The 23,017-nt window shown below is 46.2% G+C and overlaps 1 protein-coding gene across 3 annotated transcripts in view; it reads right to left on the minus strand.

Moving 5' to 3' along the window:
• The window catches only part of dock1 (dedicator of cytokinesis 1), a 212,953-nt gene that overhangs the window by 14,338 nt on the left and 175,598 nt on the right, over positions 1-23,017 (minus strand). For all 3 annotated transcript variants that reach the window (XR_009931847.1, XM_062474732.1, XM_062474731.1), the window contains exons 32-44: positions 16,984-17,042; positions 15,469-15,617; positions 14,254-14,339; positions 13,729-13,885; positions 12,732-12,772; positions 12,386-12,476; positions 10,803-10,922; positions 10,129-10,218; positions 9,806-9,910; positions 5,266-5,407; positions 3,014-3,095; positions 1,237-1,321; positions 169-255 (exon numbers count right to left, since the gene is read on the minus strand). Coding sequence is in view for 2 of the 3 variants with exons in the window: in XM_062474732.1 (XP_062330716.1) it covers positions 169-255; positions 1,237-1,321; positions 3,014-3,095; positions 5,266-5,407; positions 9,806-9,910; positions 10,129-10,218; positions 10,803-10,922; positions 12,386-12,476; positions 12,732-12,772; positions 13,729-13,885; positions 14,254-14,339; positions 15,469-15,617; positions 16,984-17,042 (1,294 nt within the window). In the remaining variant the exon portion in view is untranslated. The remainder of the gene's footprint in view (positions 1-168; positions 256-1,236; positions 1,322-3,013; positions 3,096-5,265; positions 5,408-9,805; positions 9,911-10,128; positions 10,219-10,802; positions 10,923-12,385; positions 12,477-12,731; positions 12,773-13,728; positions 13,886-14,253; positions 14,340-15,468; positions 15,618-16,983; positions 17,043-23,017) is intronic.

A 23,017-nucleotide genomic window follows, 5' to 3' on the forward strand; every position in this document is an offset into this window, starting at 1 on the left:
GTCCTTTAGGAAGTGCATCAGTAAATCAATTAGCAGCGTTGGGCTGTAGGTGTACATGCAAGAAGAGACCAGCCTGGCCTGCCTGTGTCCATAGTGATGTCCACACCGGTTATGTAGACAAATCATATTTATCCCTTTCCCTCCCTCCCTTCCTCCTCTCTCCCTTACCGTGGAGACGGACTGGACCTCGAACCAGCGCAGGATTCCAGGGAGCTTGTAGGCCGTGGCGTACGTGGTCCTCTCGATCCACATGTTCTGCGGTGGAACCAGGGACACAGGGGAACAGATGAGTGCTGGCTCGCTATCCAGCCAGGGACAGCTTGTGGGTATAACCGTGTTTACCTTAATACAGTGAAACTGAGCAGCTGTGCCTGATGACTAATAAGAAGCAGTGGGGGAAGGGAGGGGGCTGTGGACCAAAAGTGTCTGGGACAGGTTGAGTGGTGTACTGTAGGAAGAGGAGGAGGAGGAGCAGAAGAGGAGGAGGGGGAAGAGGAGGAGAGGGAGGAGGGGAAGGAGAAGGAAAAGGTGGACGAGGAGGGGATCGAGGAGGGGGGGAGGAAGGGGAAGAGGATGGGGGAAGGAGGAAGAGGAAGAGAGGGAGGAGAAAGAGGTGGAGAAAGAGGAGGGGGGAGGAAGAGCAGGAGAAGGAGAAGGCAGGCCTTGTGTAAGCCATGGAGAAGTCTCTGCTGTTCTCTGCTGCCTGGCTAAGACAGCTCATTAATGCCTGCACACACCATCCCTGAATGACCCAGCAACACAGTCTGCTCTAACCCTTCCTACAACTCCACCCACGCTATCAGATGGACTGACTAAGGAGCCCCCCTGGGAGGTCCCACTCCCAGTAAGAGGAGAGGGGTTTATGTTTTGGCCACGGGTGAAAAATGGCCAGACACAATCAGCATGGTGAGGGACAGGAGCTGATGTTCTCTGTGGAAGTGTCAAATAACGTCTGATTGATCATCAAGCTTCAATGAGAATTGTAGCTCACAATTGGTGTAATTGATCCCTTGTAAGATACAAGCCATCAGATACACAGATGACCTAGAAAGATAGGTATGAGTAATTAGCCTAGGTAAAGCTTAATACAATACAAAATCACTACGCTAATGTTAAACTATTACACAAAGGGTTGGCTTTTACTAGTAAACAAATGTAATGACACTTGTAAAGGAACATGAAGGAGAGAGAGAGACAGAGAAAGTGAGAGAGATATAACAAACATGAAGGTATTACCGCAAACTCGTTGTCCGGATCCTTCTCCCCCTTCCTTACCGGTCTGGAATACTGAAACTTATGGACCTCGTTCACTGTGTAGAAGCTGCGGGGGAGACAAGAAGTCGTTCGAAACGTTTGGAAATGTTGCGACTTGATAGTGTCACCGAGTGGGTCAAACACAGGACTCCCAGGGTCGACCTGGAGCGGACAGACTTCCAGCCTCACTTCCCCTGGCTGTCTGCAGCCAGAACACCCTCATACACATAGGAAATTAACTCATTTTAAAGGTTGAAGGAAGCGACTGTCCTTCTGAAGTGGGAGGAGGCAGCCTAGCAGTGTGACAGGGTAGCTAGCAGGCAGGAATGAACCCACCACCACAGGTTAATAGACTTTTCACACTGGGAATATGATAGTACAGTATTGGTACATATGCATGTGCACGTGCACACATGCACGCACGCACGCACACACACACCAGCAGTAGTCTCTCACCAAAGCAGTGTGCCACTACTTGACTACAACAGCATATTGCTTCCTTTCTCCCAGAAGACACCCCATATGGTTGAGTGTGTTGAGTCAGAGCTATTAGCAAGCTGACATGAATAAAATATTAAACAAACCATTCAATGTCAGCCTTTAGGTTTTGTGCTTGGATGAGGCCAGGAATGTTTTCTAGCATGCTGCGATTGAACATGCTGGAGATTGTGATGCGCCGTGGATAAAAGATGTATCCCTGTTCCCTTGCTTTACTGGCAGAGCAGAGCAGGGTCTGGGCTAGGCTGGACTGGACTATGTTGGCCCCATTTATGCCCACTGATGTGGTGGAGCACTTAACGGTGGAGAGAAAAGAGAGAGGGAGGGAGAGAGAGGGGGTGTGAGAGAGTAGAAAGATCGAGTAGAAAGAGAGAGTAGAAAGAAAGAAAGAGTAGAAAGAGAGAGGGTAAATAGTTTGGTCTGACCATCCTGTCCATTAACAGAGTTCCATATTGACACCGGACCAGACGAGCAAACAGACTGCCTGTTCTGTTAGACAGATCAGACCCGGGGGATGAGACCCAGGACACCGGCACCAGTGTGTGTGTGTGTGTGTGTGTGTGTGTGTGTGTGTGTGTGAGACCGAGTGAGTGAGCGATAAGGTCACCACCAAACCACATTTACCAAAAGATACCTTTCTATCCTTTGGAAAAATAGAGAAAATTCCTTCAGCAAACACCCCAAGTATAATGACACAAGAGTTTCCTGGGAGTTTGTCCTGATGTGCCCAGCAGTGTGTGTGCGGGCGGCTGGCTGGCAGAATGGCTGTTCGCCGGTTGCTGGCACGGTTTGCCGGAGCAGTAACTGTGTCACAGGTGCAGAGCAATGTGACTGCAGCTCTGAGGCTGGACTCAATAACAGCGGGTACACAGGGAAGGTCAAACGCTGTTTGCACGCCGCACACACACACATTTACATTTAGATTTATTCACCTCTCCCCCGGTGAGCTCTTTTTTCCACTCTCTCTCCCTCCCTCTCACTCTATCTCTCTCTATCTCTCTCGCCTGCTTCTGTTTGTCCTCTACCCTTCTAAACCAGAGCTGGACAAAGTAATGTGGACTTATTGCATTAGAGCCTATTTGATGAGCTAGTTTCCCTTTGGGAATAAATGAAGTTTCTTCTTTCTATCCATCTAATCACCCATCCAACCAACCAACCAACCAAGCATCCATCCGTCCGTCTGTCTCAATGTTGAGCAGGTGAAAGCGCCCTGGGGAGGGTAGAGGAGGGGGGGAGGAGAGGGAGAGTAGAGGACCCATACCTCACTATCTGCTCTGACACCTGCTTGTTCTGGAACTTGGGTGGCAGCTCCAGTATTGGCTTCACAGTGAAACACTGGATGTCTGGTTTCTGGCCATGAAGGACAACTCAAGTATTAGTGGCAGGAATCCACTGGCTGAGCAGAGCCACAAAGCTTCAATTTGGGTGAAAGACCATAGCGTTTCTGCTCCTCTGCACTTTTGTCATCACATTTCAAGCTGATATTGGAACATGAACAAGGCTATATTTAGGCTACTTGTTGCTCCAACAGCCATCTCAACAGAATCCCAAAATGTGTCTTTTTTTACAGTTGTCGTATAACACGGGCTGGTGGTCATGAATATACCAGTAGGCCTAGGCTACTTCTCAATGATGATTATCTTTGTGTTGCCAATCTTTCTAAATGTCTCAGTTGGTTTTTAATGTAGTGTTTTCCTGTCTCGTGTCTCCAAATGTCCAAGAACCGCAAATTTGATGAGACACGCACATTTTGATTCCTTACTTCGCTTCCTTACTTTATTATGAAGTTTTACATAAAACGATTGCCCGAACATTTTTTAACAAAAATGGTACAAAAAAGGCAAAATTGCTCAAACTTATTTGTCGGAGAGCACCAAGATATTTTGTGGCGAAATATGTCCACAAATGGAATGGAAATGAATGGATGATAGCTGTCGCCACATACAATCTTTTGGCGACGGCAGTGTTCAAGTTAATTTGGTAGTTGATAGCAGCATGGTCGGACAATACACACAAATGGTGGCGGCTCGCAAGTAGGTTAAACATAACAATTTTGACAGAAACAGAAATTGTAGGTTAGGCTACCCCTTCCTCGTATTTATTTGCATCTCATAATTTGACATAAACTTTGGATGTTATTTGTAGTCATATAGTCAGGCCCGTAACGGAAACACATGAGCCCCCCCCGCAGAATAAGTCTGAGAGCCCCCTCTGTTTTGAATGCGGCTTTTGGGCACCCGCTTTTAAATGTGCGTTTCATTTTTCCTACGCTACGCTACAGTTAGCTACCTATTTGCAGCGGGCTCGCTGGTCTGTGTGACCATCTGACCTACTTCGTCACGTCACTTACCTAGCTAACAAAGAAAGCACAATTAAATATACTTTCCTTTATTTTTATATCAACTCTGGAAACAGACAAGACAATAAGACATCCCATGTAATTCAAATTGGATAAAAAAATAAAATAAACGAGGCCCCCCATCCCTGCGATGCCCCCCCCGCGGTGTGGGGGTAATCTTTACGGGCCTGCATATAGTGTATAGTAGCCTACATGATAAGATAATAGGCCTACACATGTTGACTGAATAAATACAGAAAGCGTGATGTTCAGTTTTTACAGAAATATCAAAGGATATTCTCCTGTGTCTATTTCAATTCAGAATCAGAGCTAGCTAACAACATTATATCAACATTATATATATGTATTTTTTCTCCCAAATGATTGGAATTGGAACCAAGATTCAATAAAAAACGGATTAGAAAACCCAAATCGTAAGAATTTGTAAGTGGGTTGTGGAAAAAATCCATGCAATCACTGCAGAGCTTTGCGGCGGTCGCGTAAACAAGGTCCAACTTAAAAAAGTTAGGAGCACCAGCAAAGATTTTGGAGCATCCAACGAATATTAAGGAGCACCACAAGTTAAGTTTTATTTTATAGATTTATCTTGTGCACTAGTTAGCTCCTTGTCACGTGACAACAGAGCGCGACTGACGGCTAATATTTACTAGAGAACTTAGAGAAATCAAAAATCTGCTTTAAAGTTTAGAACGTAAAGATTAAGTTTAATTGGTTAATGTAACCAATTAAACTTCTGCCACAGTAAATTACTTGTTTGTGTGAACTTACCTAGCAAATAAATCTAATTCTGTTACTTATTCTAACATTGGATAGAATGGTGGACAGGTCACTATATCAGCTCACTGCAGGCACATACTGTGTAGTAGGTTGATTAGCGAACGTTTTGTAAATAAATTAAAACACGTCGCACCATAAAGATTTTTTGCACTTGCACAAACGCTCTCAAATTTAATTTTGAGGTTGCACAGACACAATTTTGAGAGAATATGCGACCAAAATGGTCGCAATTTCAAGCCCTGCTGCGCATCCAGGCGCTTTGCGGCTATTTGTGGCCCAGTGGATTCCTGCCTTATTTACATAAAACTGCATAAACAGAATAATATTGAAATGAAGATGAGTTTGTGTGTGTGTGTGGTGGTCCCTGGTGAGGATACACTGTCCAGGGGAGATCTTGACATCATCGCTGGGAGCTGTGGTGGTCTTCATCTTCTCGGCGTTGGGGAACTGGGTGAGCAGCCGGGCCTCGAAGTCCTCCCAGCGCTCGTACTCCTTCCCTCTGTAGATGAACATCTTGTTCTGGGTGCACACAGAAGCAGGCTGTGAGATTGTGCACAGACACCCCCCCCCCCCCCCCCCCCCCCGCACGCACGTACCCTGGCACGCATGCACACACCACTGCCCAGCAAAAGGGACATAAGAACAGAATTGTGGATTTTATTGGCTCCTATACTGTTGGAGAACAGAGATTAGTGGGGGCCATCAGTGGAATGTGGTGAGCATCGAGCTGAAGACTAAGGCCAAAGCCAGCTCTGAGGGCTGGGAGATCTGGCGATAGATCTATGTGGGTTAACAAGGCATTACCATAATCCGCCTATCAAAGACCTGGAGTGGGGGGGAACAGTGAGGAGCTGGTGTGTTGTCTGGGCCAGATGGACACAGGTGCGGTTATCACAGGCAGTGTTTTTTGACTGGCTCTATTGAATGCACTCCAGGTTCTCCTCATTGAGAGTGAGAGAGTGTGAGTGTAAGAGAGAGACAGAGACAGAGAGAGAGAGAGAGAGAGAGAGAGAGAGAGAGAGAGAGAGAGAGAGAGAGAGAGAGAGAGAGAGAGAGAGAGAGAGAGAGAGAGAGAGAGAGGGGAGGTTCAATATGGCGGGTGACCAACACTACCGCCAGAGTTTTTAAATCACTTCATCAGTGACTCTGTGGCTGTGAGAGCCCTTGATGCTGTCTCATATTGTTTACAGCCCTCTGATGTTTGTTGCTGCAACTACAGTACTATACTGCTCTTCAGTTAGAATCAGTATATTCAAAAACACCTATGACAAGCTTTGCATTACCACTAGACAGCTTAACACCATCACTGTCGCTCGCAGCCTTTCTCCATACTGGCAACTAACAAAAGCTCATCGATTTCCACAGCCGGCCACTTGAACGCAGGGAGAATCCGCTCGACAACACTCAAACAAATCAGTGGCCACTTCAGTTTTCCGAGGGTGATAATGTACCTGTTTTGCTCCTTCTAAATGGCAAGCACCCAAAAATACCCCAAAATTATTAATAAATAAATAGATTCCAAATCAGAAGCCCTTTAAAATGCTATGCCTTCAGGCCCTAAGCAAGAGGGGTAAGTTTCATAAGACCATCAGAAATGGACCAGTGCCTGCTGGGACTCATGTGAAGTTATTCATCAGGCATGCTCAAGGCCAGAGGGTGGTGGTGTAACGGACCGTAGTTGATCCGTAATCTGTATGGATCACCCTCCACGGCTTGGAGCGCATGTGAACTGTAGATCAATTGCTAAATGTAACCACCTCAGTGTGAAATACAGACGCTGTTGCTTCTTAAAGTAATAATTCCCTAAATCTCAATGCAGAATAGCAGTGAAAAGATAAACACAAGTTTTTTGTTGCTAACGGGACATGTAGAATCGCTACGAATCAATCCGTGATACTCGCATTTAAAAAAAGTGACAGTCATGGCTAGCAGAGAAGCGGAAGAACTTGTAAACTCTCCCGCATCATATCAGTTGCATGATTATTATTAAATTCAAATAAATGGAGAGCTTATTATGTCTCCTTTATTTGCTGATCCGTGATGATCAATGACTCAAAGCTGCAGTTCGAATTGGATCGAACTGCAGATCCGATCCACTACCAGAGGGTGACACATTTGTTTCAATTAAGAGTTCTTCTTTATGATATTCCGATTTAGAAATGTAACTTGTAACAGGAACATCCATATTGAACTTCCTTCATACTTTGTGTGTGCTGTTTACATTCTGCACATGCCCATATCACTTCTGAACAGCTGAGTCACTTCACAGTGTAAAATCCTGCATTTTATGGGACAGCCTAGAGTGTGTGTGAGCGTGTGTGAGTGTGTCAAAAATGCAGAAGGTGATATAACACCCTCTACTTTAATCAGTCTTGCACAGAAGCATGTCTGGAAAAAAGGTGCCAAAACATGCTGGTTCATTTCGAAGTGTAGGAATGCGGAGAGATACATTCAGGACAAACACTTGGAAAGCAGTGCATCATCTGCACTCAGCCACCAGAGCAAGCAAACAGCAGACAATTCAGAGTATCAGGAGGCGGGAAGCCAGATATCGATGCAAAGATGGCGGAGTTCCCAAAAATGATTTAAAATGAATGAGCACATGCATTATGAAGATACTCAGAAGGTGAAGCCCAAGCAGTAAGGGAAGGCTATTCCAAGCATAAAGTAGGATTTATTATTAGTTAATATTCAGATGTCTTACTACATTAGCAACTAATAAATCATAAGTTGCTGGATTAAGACGCGTTCCAGTAAAATCAATTATTTTGGTGGTAGAAACAAGAGCCTTTATCAGTGCTATTGATTTCTTCATTTAATTTACTATTCCCGGAGGCAGGAAAGATACCCAAACACATTTAAAACTGTATGAGAAACAGCATTTATCTAAATTAGCTGCCCAAATACAAACACTTTCCTCAAACCACCGAGGAAAAGAACTGATGCCTTATAAAACGCACGAGAGGATTCAAGTTTTTACTTTAAACAAACTTGATTCTACGAGAGTATGCAACACATTCCTTTCTCATATCCTGTTGCTATTTCTTCCATTAAGAAGGCAGCTTTTAACGAGCGCTGACATTTAGCAGCAATTTCAGCAAATACTATCCGTGTTTCATGGTAAGGAAAAGGAGAGTAAATGTGTTCTGTACTGTAGACCGTCTCTCTAATGGAGTCTCACACAGTCGTCTGGTCAGACACACCTGCTGCCCCCCACACAGCTGCCTGTCTCTGGAACTGCACTCACCACACTACTGGTAATGGAACCAAGTGAAAGAGATTGGGGGGTGGGGGTACTTTTTCCATGGGTTCAGTCTTCAAAAGCCCTTTAAACAGCAGGCCAGATCAGGCGAGCGTAGCCTGGCCTCTCTAATGGAGCTCCTGTCCTGGCTGGAGAGGCAGTGTGGGGATGTCAGGGTGAAGGAAGGAACCGAGCAGGTTTCACTGCTAGGGGGGGAAAAGGGCCAAAATATGATCTAACGATTCCTGAATCTTAGAAGCCACCTTCAGGTATTGTATTCTACCCGGACACGGGGACTTTGGTGAAGAATGGAGTCAACAAAATAAACAGCTCGGTTTGTGTGTGTCCCACAGGAAAACCCTAGCTTTGGTACATGAAATAATGTCAGCTTCAGAAAAAACACTAAAGCAGAGGGATTTACTGCTTTACTCTCTATATGCACTATTCTTATGTCGCTTGGATAAAAGTCCCAACAGTTAACAGAATGGAAAACGTAATGGAATACATAAAAGAATCGGCTTAGTCATCCAAGTCCAGGGCCTGATTTCCTCCATCAGTAATGGAACGGCAGACTGATGACAAAGCTGGTAAAATCAACCCCCTCTCCTCCCCCTCCCACCTCTATCTACTGCAATGACATTTGATGAGGCAGGTCACATCATTGCTGGAATGAGCGCGAGACTACGCGTGTGCTCTCCCGTGGCTGAGAGCAAAGTAGTTCCATCTACTGCACTCTCGTCAAAAAAGCCATTCGGGAAAAGGCCTCCTCCAGGGTGATGCTGAGAGGCTGACAGACTCAGGGTGAGATAGAGAGAGAGAATGGGAAAGAGGGAGAAAGGGGTAAAGGGACATAGAGAGAGAAAGGGAGTGAGAGACAAAGATAAAGGGAGAGAAAGAGGGAGAGAGATAAAGGGAGAGAGAGAAAGTGAGAGAGAGAGAGAGAGAGCGAGCGAGAGAAAGGGGGGAGAGAAAGGGAGTCAGAAATAGAAAGGGAGAGAGAGAGAAAGAAAGGGGGGGAGAGAAAAGGGATGAGAGATAGAAAGGGAGAGAGAGAGATAGAAAGGGAGAGAGAGAGAGATAGAAAGGGAGAGAGAGAGAAAAACAAAGAAAGAAAGGGGGGGAGAGAAAGGGAGGGAAAGATAGAAAGGGAGAGAATGAGGAAAGTAAAGAACAGGTCACTGTGGTCTGGTGCCCAAGCCCCTGTCTGTCAGGTGCATACCCTGAGAGGCCCATTCCTAAGCCCAGGTTTACCGTCATCACAACACATATTCACTTCCTTCTCCCTGCTCTCTCCCTCCGTCTTCCCATTTGTCTTCATCTCTCCGCTTCTCTCTGTCTGTCTGAGCTGTCCCCCCCCCACCCCCTAGCCTTCCAGGTTGTGAAGGGCAGCTCTCCACTCCAGAACTCCGAACGCCTGCTTGAGATTTACAGCTCTGTGTCTTGCTAGCCAGGTCCCCTGGTGTGTGTGTGTGAGTTTGTGTGTGGAGAGGGGGGGTTCTCAGAGGAACGAAGCGCATGCACTTGTATCGGCCTGAGTGGCTGATGGGAGATAGCCGGGGGCTCTTGAGGTAATGTATTGATCAGCTTGTTTTCGTTACATTTTTGAGCTCCTCCGCACAGGTGACTGAGGGAGAGTTTGGCGTGGGCCGGAAGCGGGCTGCGGAGGACGTACTCACCCTGAGGAAGGAGGGGAAGCCCAGGCCGTAGTAGCCCACGGTGAAGTAGTCTGGCTTGGGCCGGATCAACTTGACGATGTTCTCATAGAACTGGGCCTGCTTCCTCTGTGAAAGAGACATTAACTTTGAGAGGTATCTGCATCTGGTATGTAGTCACACAACACAAGGTAGCTATAACACGCACACAGACCTGACGTACGCTGAGGATGATTCAAAGACTACAGTCCTTATCTTAGTGCTGCACACCACACCGTGTGCGGTTCTACCTGAATGTGCGTCACCATCAACCAACCACAAGCCATCACAGAGGTTGTTCTGCTCACCAAGGACGCGCTCAGCTGCTCAAAGTCAAACATCTGGTTCTCGTACTGCTCTGCGAGCTCCTTCCCCAGGATGATCGCCTCCTCCCACATCTGGTGGTAGAACAGACAGGTAAACAGCCATAAGCAGCAGCATTGCACCATCTGCTGTACTGTACTTCTATATGTTCCTGGGAAACAGCTTAGTGCCATGTGTAAATGTAAAGCTAGACGGGATGTGGGTGTGCTGTGAACGTAGATGCGATGTTCTCGTTCCCTGAACTTTGTTGTTATTGACAAATCATACCAATCAATGGATCTGCCCTAGAGCAACTGCTCTGAGCGAAGAAGTAGGGAAGAGAGAGATGGGCTGTCCTTGATGTGCTCTCCTGGGCTGTCCTACACACTGAGCTTGGCTGGGCTGTCCAACCGGGCGGGCAAGGCTGGATTGGGCTGAGCTAGGCTAGGCTAGGCTAGGCTAGGCTGGGCTGGCCTAGGCTGGGCTAGGCTAGGCTGGTCTGGGCTAGGCATATATCATAGTCATTCCTGAGGCTGGGACATGACTCAGCAGTTCTCTCAGTCTCGAGCCAGAGAGAGAGAGAGGGAGAGAGGGGCGAGGGTTGTAAAGCGACCCTGTTTTATAAGAAAAACCCAGCTCCGCTGACCGCTCTGGGTTACGCCCCCCCTCCCAGCCTCACCTTGCCCTTGTCGAAGTAGGTGATGATCTCCTGGTACAGCTGGTCTTTCAGCTGGCCCTGGGTGCTGGCCTGGTAGCCCTCCCGCTGGGTCAGGTGGGCCGCACACGCTTCCTCCGACCACTAGGGGGGGATGGTGAGGAGAGAGAGCGGTCACCGCAAACATTAGACACAGTACAGTCCAGGTGTTTTGACTTAAACCAAACATATTATCAGACTATGGTAATGAGGATGGTAATTTGTTTGAAAGACTAGTCCCTCAGCAGGAAGACTGTAGCAGTGTGGCCAGTGTAGCGATGGGGGGGGGGGGGGGGGGGGGCAACGACTAACTAAACAACACAACTGAAAGTGATCAAAGAGGCGGGGGTGTCAGTAAACAAGCACAGACATAGAAGAACACACACAGGCCACACACACTCTCCTCTGGCTAATATTTGCGGAGTTTGAATCCCTCAAACATGGGCAAAACAACAGACCATGTACGTCAATGTATTGGCAGCTGTAGGGGAGAGGGGGGGGGGGATTCTTTATTCAAACACTACGAAACCAAACCAGATAGCATTGATTTATGCATCACTGCAATATATGAATCCAAGATTCAGCTTGATCGTGGGAGATAAAGGAGAACATGAAAGGGGTTTCTTTTTTCTGCTGACCCCACACTCCCGTCCTTGGCCATCTCCTCGACGACAAGGATAATGGATGTTCTGAGTTGCTGGACAAGCCCGGCTAACAGAATACGGACGCTCGTGATTGGCTCCCATGCCCAGCCCTACTAAGGGGCTGCCAGAGGTGATTCATTAGCGGACAAAAGTAACTGACGTTCCCTGTTGTTGTGTGGAACAGCGACTAGAACGGTTCTCTGAGTGGAGTGAAAAGACTGTCCAGGGAGCTCCACATATTTGCATTCTCGCTCTCGTTTTCATTACGGGATTGGACTATCTGCTTGCCTATTGATTTGTATTACAGTTGGACGAGCTGGCACTTGCATGGTTAAAATGGCATTCATTTATCCACCTGGGGAATCATCGTCAATAGGACTCGAGTGCTGACACATCACTAACCGATACACATAACCTAAATTGAACATTCTTTATAATACATTCTAAGCACGGCCACTTGCGCTCTAGTTCTCACAGGATACATTTTATTATTCAATAAAATTATGAACATCGGAGCAGGACTGTAAATCAAGCGGACATCTTTCACTGTCTGAGTCCGCCCGCAAGCAAAAGAGAAATAGTGACTTCAAACACAACATGACGCAGCTGATTGGATAAGACAAGCTTGAACCTCAAGGGTTCTGGTTGAGGCAAAAATAAAATAAAATGTGTCTACTTTTACAATAGAGACAAAAATAAGGATGGGTGTACATCTGCTAGCAGACTCGTAACGCACGCACGTTTAGAATTTACAGCAACATCTCTGCAAGCAGCCGGGTTAAACGCTAGCGGCAGATAGCGGCTTATCCGGGTGTACATGGCGGTGGCCTTCACGTGGAAAGCTATTGCTCGACAAACACTGGCAAACACATTTCACTAAATATGCTAGCCAGCAGAAAACAGTGTGTGTGTGTGTGTGTGTACCTTGAGCAGTTTGGCGTGGAGCAGCAGTGTATAGGCAGCTTCTGTGTAGTTGTCACACTCCTTGTGGAGGTCACAGAGCTTGTACAGGTACCTGTGGAGGACATGGATGAATGGTGCTGGCCTTGGTGGGCCTCTGAATCCTGACAGTTCCCTTTACTGTTCTCTTGCTGCTTTGACAGCATAATGACTCCATAACCACACAAGGGTATGTAGCAGGCTGGCCTTCAATGTTATTCACTGTTCAATAACAAACTCACCAACGTGCAATGAAATATCTCAGAAATGTACAGTGAATATTCTAAATTTGTTTTAGACTATTGAGTGGATGAGGGCCATGATGTCTTACCTAATGTACATTTCTTCTCTTTCAATCTCCTTGTAAAAGTTCTGGAGAAAAAAACAGTTCAACTGACATGGTTAGTTTCAAGAAAATTCACTGTTGGTTTTCAGTCGATCTTGACCTTGCTATGTCCTCCATTCACTTGACATGTACAGGAAAGTGTCAAGGAAGCACACACGGAAACTTTTAGAACTTGAACTATTATGAATGAAGGTTCGTTATTATGTAACATGAAACCCAGTTCATCCCAGAGTGTTGTTTAAAACAACATTTCACTCTTTGTAGCAAGTGAACTTGGTATCAGGGACTCAAAATTGTTAGTGGCTACAGTCACTGAGGTGAGCCCAAGGATTTCTGCAAAGTGAAACATTTGGACAAAATTGCAGAATCCATACAGAAACAGAAATAATGAATTATTATAGTAATTGTACAGAACTAACTATACAGAAAAAAAAGACTAGCAAGTATGAATGTTGGAGGATGTCGTGGTTAGAGTATAATTGCATTTGACGAGTTCTCCCAACAGTTCATTTTAGGCTTCAGTGCCAGCTGAATAACATTGACATTTACTGGCGTTAGCATTGTGTTAATCTGAGAGGTGGAGAGAGAGAAAGTGATAGTATGTCTTTTAGGGAGAGTGTGCTAGGGCACAAATGATATACGAGTGATGGTATGTGTATGTGAGTATGTGTGTGTAAGAGAGAAAGGAAGTCTACACAGTAGACAGCCTGTGTGTGTGTGTGTGTGTGTGTGTGTGTATGTGTGTGTGTGTGAGAGAGAAAGGTAGTAGTGTAGACTGTGTGTGTGTGTGAGGGACAAAGGTAGTAGTGTAGACTGTGTGTGTGTGAGAGAGAAAGGTAGTCGTGTAGACTGTGTGTGTGTGAGAGAGAAAGGTAGTCGTGTAGACTGTGTGTGTGTGAGAGAGAAAGGTAGTCGTGTAGACTGTGTGTGTGTGAGAGAGAAAGGTAGTCGTGTAGACAGCGTGTGTGAGTGTGTGTCGCACCAGCACGTTGACGGTGCAGCTCATGCGGTTCTCCTTGTTCTCGTCGTGCATGATGGTCCTGTAGTCCAGCAGGCGCTCCAGGAGACGCACCACCAGAGACACAAAGTTCTCCCCCGTCTTGGCCAGGTACTTGTGCTTCCTGCAATGCTCCAGCAGACTGTACACACACACACACACACACACACTATGAGTGAGAAGAGTTCATAACTATGCAGCGTTCTGCATTGCGTATGCATAGATGAGGCCAAATCTTGGACTGAAACATACTGTTTTCAAATCAACCTGCATTTAAAGAGCAAACTCGTTTGAACATGTACCCTACTGGGCAGGGGGGTAGATAAAAGACTAAAACACACACACACACCCGCACAAAAACACTCTCCAAACTAATTCCTGACTGTCAACGGTGAGAAGTTACTGCACGATCATTAGCGATGCGTGATTATTTTGAGTGCTATGTCGCAATTAGCATTATCTGTCTTGTCAGGGCCCTGGCATCATCCTGCTCCACTAATCAGTACTTACATTTTCTGAAAGAGAACCTTGTACTGCTCGTCTCCTCGGCCCCCCTCCACCTCATGATCCAGCTTGGTGATGATCTCGTTCTCAAACTGCAATTAAGAAGGAGCAGGCGTAAATAATCAGAGCGGAGCATTTTTCAATTCATTAGCGCCGTCTGCCTCTTTTTCCATAATTTCTTATTGAACCCCCCCATCTTTCCGCTGGGTAGAGGGATCCAACCCCCCACTCTCTCTTTTAACCGGGCTGCCTGGAAGATCACATCAATTTGTTCATTATAGCCCAGCTAACTTCTGTTTATCGGGTTGGGGCGGCTCCAGAAACATCTTTTGACCCCCCTCAAAACCCTTCTCCAGTAGAAGACAAGGCTGTTCAACTGCCGGGTTTCCCTTGACAGTGATGCATGGGCCTCATATCGGCAGCATTTGTATGTGGTAGCCGCATGCATTTTATATAAATATATATATATCTATAGAGAAGTTTTATTGTGATGAAACAACCCAATTTGTGGCGGCTGCCTGGCGTGGTGGTAGTGTCAGCGCGAAGAGAGAGGCGAGGCCGTGAGCGAGAGATGGGAGCTGTGTGTGAACACAGACAAAAGGAAGAGTGTGCCTGTGTGTATATTTAGTTCTGGCCAATAAAGCACGTTCGAGGAGGTGGAGAAAGAGAGAGAAACAGAGACAGTAAACGAGGGAGAGAGTGGAAAATAAAGAGAGAGACGAGAAGATTAGAGACCAACAGAAGAAAAATGCACCCAGTTAACAGAGAGGGGCTCCTGTTTGAGACAACACAGTGTGTAAGCAGGGCTCTGCTCCCCCTCCCCAGAACGGGGCCGATCAGGGAGGTCCTCAGGAGACAGATCCCTGGACTCCCAGAACCAGACAGCCCCTAGTGCACAGAGACACGGCCTAACAGGGGCGCCAGTAACAGCACGCCAGCGCGCAGGTGAAAATATTGACATAACGAAGCGGGAAGGTGGCTGACAAATCATACAGCATGACAGCTGTGACCAATCGGATGGTGCCAGGCGAAGCAGCAGCTCTATTCTGTGAGACATGGTTTGCATGATACCATGCAAAATGAACAATTAGCCAATACAGTGCGACATATTTCAGTTTCTTGTGAGATAAAAATTAATTTACAAACTTGAAACTTGAGTCCCAAGCCCCCCCGGTCTGTGTGTGTGATAGGTGTAGGATGGAGGCGGGCAGAGGGCCGTACCAGCTGGAAGCTGCAGGTAAAGTGGAACTCGCACTGCATCATGTCGAAGAAGATGGGGATGGTGGCCTTGCGCAGCTCGATCTCAGGCACCAGGGTCATCTCCAGGATGGGACCCACCATCTCCGGGATGAACCTGATCTTGTGGGGACCTTGGAGAAAGTGTGTGGGAGTGTGTGTGTGTGTGGGGGGGGGGGGGGGGGAAGAAACACAAAATGAACCAAACGGCTCATTTTATATCATCCTTTTCATCTGAATAGAGGGGCCCTCGTGTAAAGAAAAAGAAGTCGCTGTTGAACAAAAGAAAACACAGGGTTCAATGTTGGCGGATGTGTTGTTGCTTGTGAAGTGCCTTGCTTCAGTGTTTCCCCTGACCCTTATCAGGCAGGTATCAGTTTCCAGGGAGGCCCAGCTAGCTAACCCAGGTAGAGGGGGGGGGGGAGACACACTGAGGGGGGGGCAGGGATGATGGTGTTGGAGGGGGGCAGGGATGATGGTGTTGGAGGGGGGCAGGGATGATGGTGTTGGAGGGGGGCAGGGATGATGGTGTTGGAGGGGGGCAGGGATGATGGTGTTGGAGGGGGGCAGGGATGATGGTGTTGGACGGGGGCAGGGATGATGGTGTTGGAGGGGGGCAGGGATGACGGCCTGCGAGGAAGCAGAAACCCCCTGGCACCTCGTCATCTCCCATCTTGCATCAACACGCAACAACAGAACACCAATTAACACCTGTTCTGCTCTTTTTACTTCTCCCTGGTGATGTACCCTGGTTGTCACACAGAGACACACGGAGAGAGCTGAAAGAGAGAGAGAGATCGAGGGAGAAAGAGAGAGCTAAGAAAGAGAGTGAAGAGAGAGAGAGACAGAGAGAATGAGAAAGTATGTGAAAGAGAGCTGGGAGAGAGAAAGAGAGAAAATAGTGTGTGAGAGAAAATGAAAGAGTGTGAAAGAGAGAGAGCTGGGAGTGAGAGTGACCGTGTGAGAGAAAGAGAGACTGAGAGAAAGGCCTCAGTGGCTGACAATCAAGGAAGTGAAAATTATGTGTGGATTGCTGACTGTTGAAATGCAGGATGATGGCCCAGCCTGATGATGCATCACTCACAAAGGGCTTCCTGCTGGTGGGTTGGGGTTTCTCATGGGGTAATGCGGGGATGTGAGGTGGCTGAGCGGTTAGGGAATTGGGCTAGTAATACAAAGGTTGCTGGTTCGATTCTCGGCCGTGAAAATTGACGTTGTGTCCTTGGGCAAGGCACTTCACCCTACTTTCCTACTTGGGGGAATGTCCCTGTACTTACTGTAAGTCGCTCTGGATAAGAGCATCTGCTAAATGACTAAATGTAAATGTAATGTAATGCAGTAAACGAGCGATGGCAACATTCTAAACTAATTGAATGCAAAAAAACTAAAAAGCTTCTTAGCGTCCATATTAATGCCCAAACCTCTTGGAAAAACCTGCCCAACATTAGCGATGGAAAACATTTTCAATCCACAAATCCTGATTGGCTGGTGCTACATTACCTAGGTTGTACCACATGTCTCTGATTTGGAAGCCGATCTGTCTTCTCATATCCTGGTACCTGCAGGACAGAAAGGACATCTCAAACACAGGAACATTGCAAAAACAAAAAAGAAAGATTTGATATCTGCCCTTAATCTCCCGTTTGCAAACTATCAATTATCGGCCAAATCTGTCCTGATAATTGCTTTACACAGAAATGTAACTTGTTGTGCAACCAAGTAAGACGTGGCTGAACAACACTGTGTGTATGTGTGGATTACAAGGGGGAGATTTTATACTGGGACAATCTTTTACGGATGAGGCCGGAGGGATGAATGCTAGTCCGATTTTTGTATAGGTTTGAGGGGATTAGTTGACGATGGTCCCACAAGTCCAGGTCAAGAACTAATCTCCAAGCCAACAGAGATAACCTCTCCAAACTCTGCAGGCTTCAGCCCACCCTGAGCACCAGCACACACACACACACCTCCCCCCCTGGAGAGAAGAGGGGAGAAAGGACAGAGGTAAGATAAAGGGAAATGGGCAAAAAGAGAGAGATATAATAATAATAATAACTAATTTAATTTATAATGCACTCTACATTCAGCTGAATCTCAGAGTGCCACAGAACATAGTTAAAAACAAACTATAATAAAATAAATGTAAAAAGTGAGAAACGCCTTTCTGAATAGAAAGGTTTTTAGGCCAGTCTTAAAAAAGTCCAGTGTCTGTGTTGCCCTTAAGTGGTCAGGCAGGCTGTTCCACAGGCGCTGCCGTGCAAAAGGCCCGGTCACCCATGGTGCGGAGCTTGGTGTTGGGGACCCGGAGGAGCGAGCTGTTTGTGGATCTGAGGGTGCGGTTGGATGTTTGGGGAGTGATGAGTTCTTGTAGGTAGGGAGGTGCATGTCCATTTATGCATTTATGGGTGAGTAGTAGGACTTTGTAGTAAATACGGAATGAGACAGGGAGCCAGTGTAGTTTATTTATCGAGTGTAGAATGGGTGTTATGTGCTCATATTTCCAGATTCTCACCAGGATCCTGGCAGCGCTGTTTTGTATGTACTGCAGCTTTGGATGTTGTTGCCAGTGATCCCAGTGAAGAGTGAATTACAGTAGTCCAGTCTTGAGGAGATAAAGGCGTGGACGAACTTCTCTGCATCTGACAGGGTTAAAGATCCTGTAAAGCAAATTCCATGATTTGCTTCTCAGTACATTATATACGTGTGAAATAAGTTCCTGAAAGCATGTGCAAAGCACGAAAGCTTTGTCGCACTGAAATGTGGAGTTAGACTGTAGAACAGTTTCTCCTCCGTTTTCAGATCAGCTTTTAATGGGTGGAGCCAAAAAATGACCGATCTACGTCACTTTGACCGATCTACGTCAGATCACTGAATGGCTCCTCCTGCTGTACTGTTATTGTAGCCTACATCAGTTAGCTAGCTAGCTAGCTTCAGTATGTCTCCCTCCACCCGCAACTGCATCTTCCCTGGATGCAAAAACTTCAACTGCGCTGCAACGCTATTTAATGTCCCTATTGATGAGGAAAGGAAAAATAGGTGGATTGATTTTGTGAAGAGCCATTTGATGGAAAGCTTCTGATAAACTCCAACAGCCGCCTCTGCAGTGACTATTTTACGGCGGATAGTTTTAACATGGACCAGAGACAGACGGGGTTCACGGACACACAGCTTCTCTTGCAGTGCGGAGCCGTACCGAGCATCGCCCTCCCGGCCGTTCCTCCTCCGGTCGCACCTGGACCATCCACCACCACCAGCAGTTCATCACTCAGTTCTGTGTGCTTGTTATAATTATACCAGATAACTTTGAGAGGTATCTCTGCTATGAGTTAGTGCAAACCGCTAACTTGAAATTAGGCTACTCGGTGTAGAATGATGGTATTTTGGTGAAATGGTAGCTAATGTGCTAGAAGTAGTTGGAGAGCTCACTGTCTCTGGTGTCCATTTTTACTCCTGTGTTACAGCTCAGGGGAACAAGCTTCATTTATATGCATCTGTATGTTTCACTCATTGAACAAATAAATTCTAATTCTATACTGTTTTGTTCGGCTTGACGTAGCGTCCATTATCGGTCGTAGGTACTTGAGAGAAGTGGCGCCTTCCAGCGAGGGGGCAGAGCTTCAGCTCCTTCAGGCGACACGCCCCCCCAGTCTCAAGCAGAGAAGACTGCTGATTTTCTCACGATTTCAAAGCCTAATTTAACATTTACATTTAGTCATTTAGCAGACGCTCTTATCCAGAGCGACTTACAGTAAGTACAGGGACATTCCCCAGAGGCAAGTAGGGTGAAGTGCCTTGCCCAAGGACACAACGTCATTTGGCACAGCTGGGAATCGAAATGGCAACCTTCAGATTACTAGCCCGACTCCCTCACCGCTCAGCCATATGACTCCAACATACTTGTTGGTGTTTTTTTTCATTCGAATTTGGATGGGTAGTTAATAACATATTCTTCTGTGGTGTGGTGAACTTAAAACTCGTTTTCAATTCCACTTTACAGGATCTTTAAAGTTTGGAGATGTTTTTGAGATGATAAAAGGAGGTTTTGCACAGGTGTTTTATATGGTCATTAAAGGACAGGTGAGGGTCAAACCTAACTCCTAGATTAGTGACTGTGGAAGAGAGGGGTATGACCTGACTGTCGAAGGTGAGATGAGTTATGGAGTATGACTGAACCTGCTGTGGAGTGCCAACAAAAAGGTCTTCGGTTTTGCTACTATTTAACTGGAGAAAGTTGTTTCTCATCCATGCCTTTATCTCCCCAAGACAGGCGGTGAGACATGACATGGCAGCAGGGGGGCTTGGGGCAGTTTTGATGTAAAGCTGCGTGTCATCTGCATAACAGTGGAAAGACATCCCATGTCTGCTGATGACACGACCGAGGGGGAGCATGTAAATAATAAAGAGGATGGGGCCGAGGACCGACCCTTGCGGAACACCACAGGAGACAGGGAGCAGTCTGGACTTGCATCTTCCCAGTGAGACATATTCAGTTCTGCCAGAAAGGTAGGACTGAAACCACCTGAGTGCAGAGCCTGATAGTCCAATGGTGGTGTGGAGGTGCTCTAGGAGGATAGTGTGATCCACTGTGTCAAATGCAGCAGTCAGGTCGGGGAGGATGAGGAGCGAGGGTGATCCTGCATCAGCTGTCATCAGCTGGTCATTTGTCACCCTGAGCAAAGCTGTTTCAGTGCTGTGGGCTGAAGAAATCCTGACTGAAATTTTTCAAACACAAAAAGTTTTTGTGTTTGAGGTGGTCCTGAAGTTGAGAAGCAACTACCTTCTCTAGCACTTTGGACAGGAAGGCAAGGTTGGAGATAGGCCTATAGTTTGCTAGAACCTCCGGGTCCAGGGTGGGCTTCTTGAGAAGGGGAAGGATGAAAGCAACCTTGAGAGCTGCTGGGACACAGCCAGACTGAAGGGAAAGGTTAACAACTTTGGTGATGAAAGGACTGAGAGTGGGGATGTATGACTTGAGCAGAGCAGTGGGGATGGGGTCCAGAGTACAGGTACAGGATTTCATTTCCTACACAGAATAGAATAGAGAGGCACAAAAATGGAGACAGAGAGAAATAGTTACAGCGAGACAGAGACAGAGAGAAAGAAAGAGAGATAGTGATGGAAACAGAAAGAGATCATGAAGGACAAACAGACACAGACAAAGAGATCATGATGTACAGACAGACACAGAGAAAGAGACATGGTGATAAAGTAAATAACTGATATACTGTGAACAAGGGGTCTGCTTCAGTTATCCCACATTGAACAAAAGGGTGAAACTTTTAGAAGGTGAAAAACTCAAATGTTTCAATTTAGCTTTTGAAAATAATACAATATGTATTCAATGTTGCTAGCAGTTCAAGAGTGTGGAGATAACATCTACATAACTGCAGATGCCACTTCATTACATTACTAAGTTGAAGTCTACCCCAGCATACTAAGTTGTATTTTGGTCTAAATATTGACAGAAGGCAGGCCCTCTTAAATCATAATAGTTGGTTAATTATTACTTTCTCTCCTTAAGAATCCAGCTCTAATAAAAACTCCCACAATGTTGACTATCTTTTCAAATCTCGAGAAGTACAAGGAATAAGGAGTCTAAACATGTATTTGGTGTTGACAGTATTAGGCAAGCATTATTTGTATTTTTTTGCACCATACTTGTAGAATGCCTTCACAATTCAAAACAGCATTTTAGATGCTCAGAAGCCTCTGGAAGGAATACTTATGACAACCTTACTGGGAAGGGTGTTTTGACTTCTATGATTGTGTTTCACCTTATCTATTCATTCATTTATCGATTTATTTTATCATTATTTTAAAAACTGTATTTACCATACTGTATGCTTTTGAAATGCTTGGTTTTCTGTTGTACTTGGATATTGTATTGGCGTCTAGCCTGTGTTTGTGTATACACAGCTTTTTTTGCAGAAGGGATATGGGTCTCAAAATGACTCCCTGTCTAAACAAAAGGTTAGATGAATAAAAATGGATGTGGGGCTTCCTCCACGGCTGCCTGGAGGTGATGTATCGGACGAAGCTGTCCGTAGTGCAGGCAGGATGACATGACAGCCTGCTTGGCAGTCCTAGTGTCACACCAAAGTGAGTGAGGAACAGGGGACACTGACAGGCTTGTCACCTGCTACCGCCTGACTGATCAGGCTGGGCTGGGGGGGGGGGAGCACCTTAGAGTGACATTGTCCGAGATTGAGGGAGAAAAGGGGTTAGAGAAGGGATGAGAGTGATAGAACAGAAGGAGGGAGAGAGAAGGGGAGGAAGAGGAGAGTAGGGGAGGAGGGAGAGAGAATGGGAGGAGAAGGAGAAGAGGAGGGAGAGAGAAGGGGAGGAGGGAGAGAGAGAGAAGGGGAGGAGAGAGAGAATGGGAGGAGAGGGAGAAGAGGAAGGAGAGAGAAGGGGAGGAGAGAGAGAAGGGGAGGAGGTAATGAGGGTGATACAAGTCAACTGAAGAAAAATAATGCAAAGTAGATCTAAAGCAAGTTAGAGGTTGTTAGAGCTATCTTGGAAAAGCCAAGATATAGCAAGAAGTACAGGACTTCTGAAGAATACATAATTTAGTCAATAAAGAGAGAAGCAGTTAGGGCGAGAAAAAAGACAGTGAGAAGTAGACAGATGGAGAGAGGGAGGTATGGAGAGGTTTTAAGTGAAATGGACCAGTCAGGACACTGTTCCTCTGCCCTCTCCCCATTAATATTCATTAAGGCCTCATCACACTCTGACCTTTTACAGGGGCCCTCGGCGGCATTCACAGACCCCCTACGTTCAGTCGACATTTCACCCAAAAAGACACGGACAACTAGGATAGAAGGGGAGGTTACGGTGAGGGAAGAAAGGAGAAATACATTTTCCCTTCAACCTGTCTGTCACTCCACAGAGAGACAGAAGACTGTTAAAGGTCGATCAGAAGGAGCATGTGCAATCAAGCGTCCATGACTCATCATCTCCCTGGTTCAAAGCAGCCTTTCTTGTATACTTTCTTGTGTAGACACTGACATCTGGGTGAAGATACAGCCACACATTAACCTGTTAAAGAGTAGCGTCACAAATATGTGATCGTTCGAATGTGGGTCCCACAGCATAACATCAGAAATATGTGATTTCGAACATGCCAATTGAATATTTTCCAATAGACAAACTATGCGACAAACACTTCAGTATGGCTTCAGAATGTACTAATGAGAAGGCTCACAAGTAACACTAGCATGGTAGTAGCATTGCTTCGAGTATTATACTAGGTAACTTAGCCCGGAAGCTAACTAAAGCTAGCTAGCTACCGTTTCGGAAAAATAACGTACTCTGTGGGGACTGTCGGAAATATTTAGAACTCACTAATCTAAAGCTTAACGCAGGCCTGTCCGCATAAAATCTACACAAGATATGAAAATATATCTGCACAAGATCGGAATCCATCTTTGCATAAGATCTGAAATCATATCTGCACAAGATCTGAAATCATATCTGCACGAGCTCTGAAATCACATCTGAACGAGATCTGAAATCCCCTTTGCACAAGATCTGA

Source organism: Osmerus eperlanus, chromosome 12 (genome assembly GCF_963692335.1).
Source record: "Osmerus eperlanus chromosome 12, fOsmEpe2.1, whole genome shotgun sequence".
Taxonomy (NCBI): Eukaryota; Metazoa; Chordata; class Actinopteri; order Osmeriformes; family Osmeridae; genus Osmerus; species Osmerus eperlanus.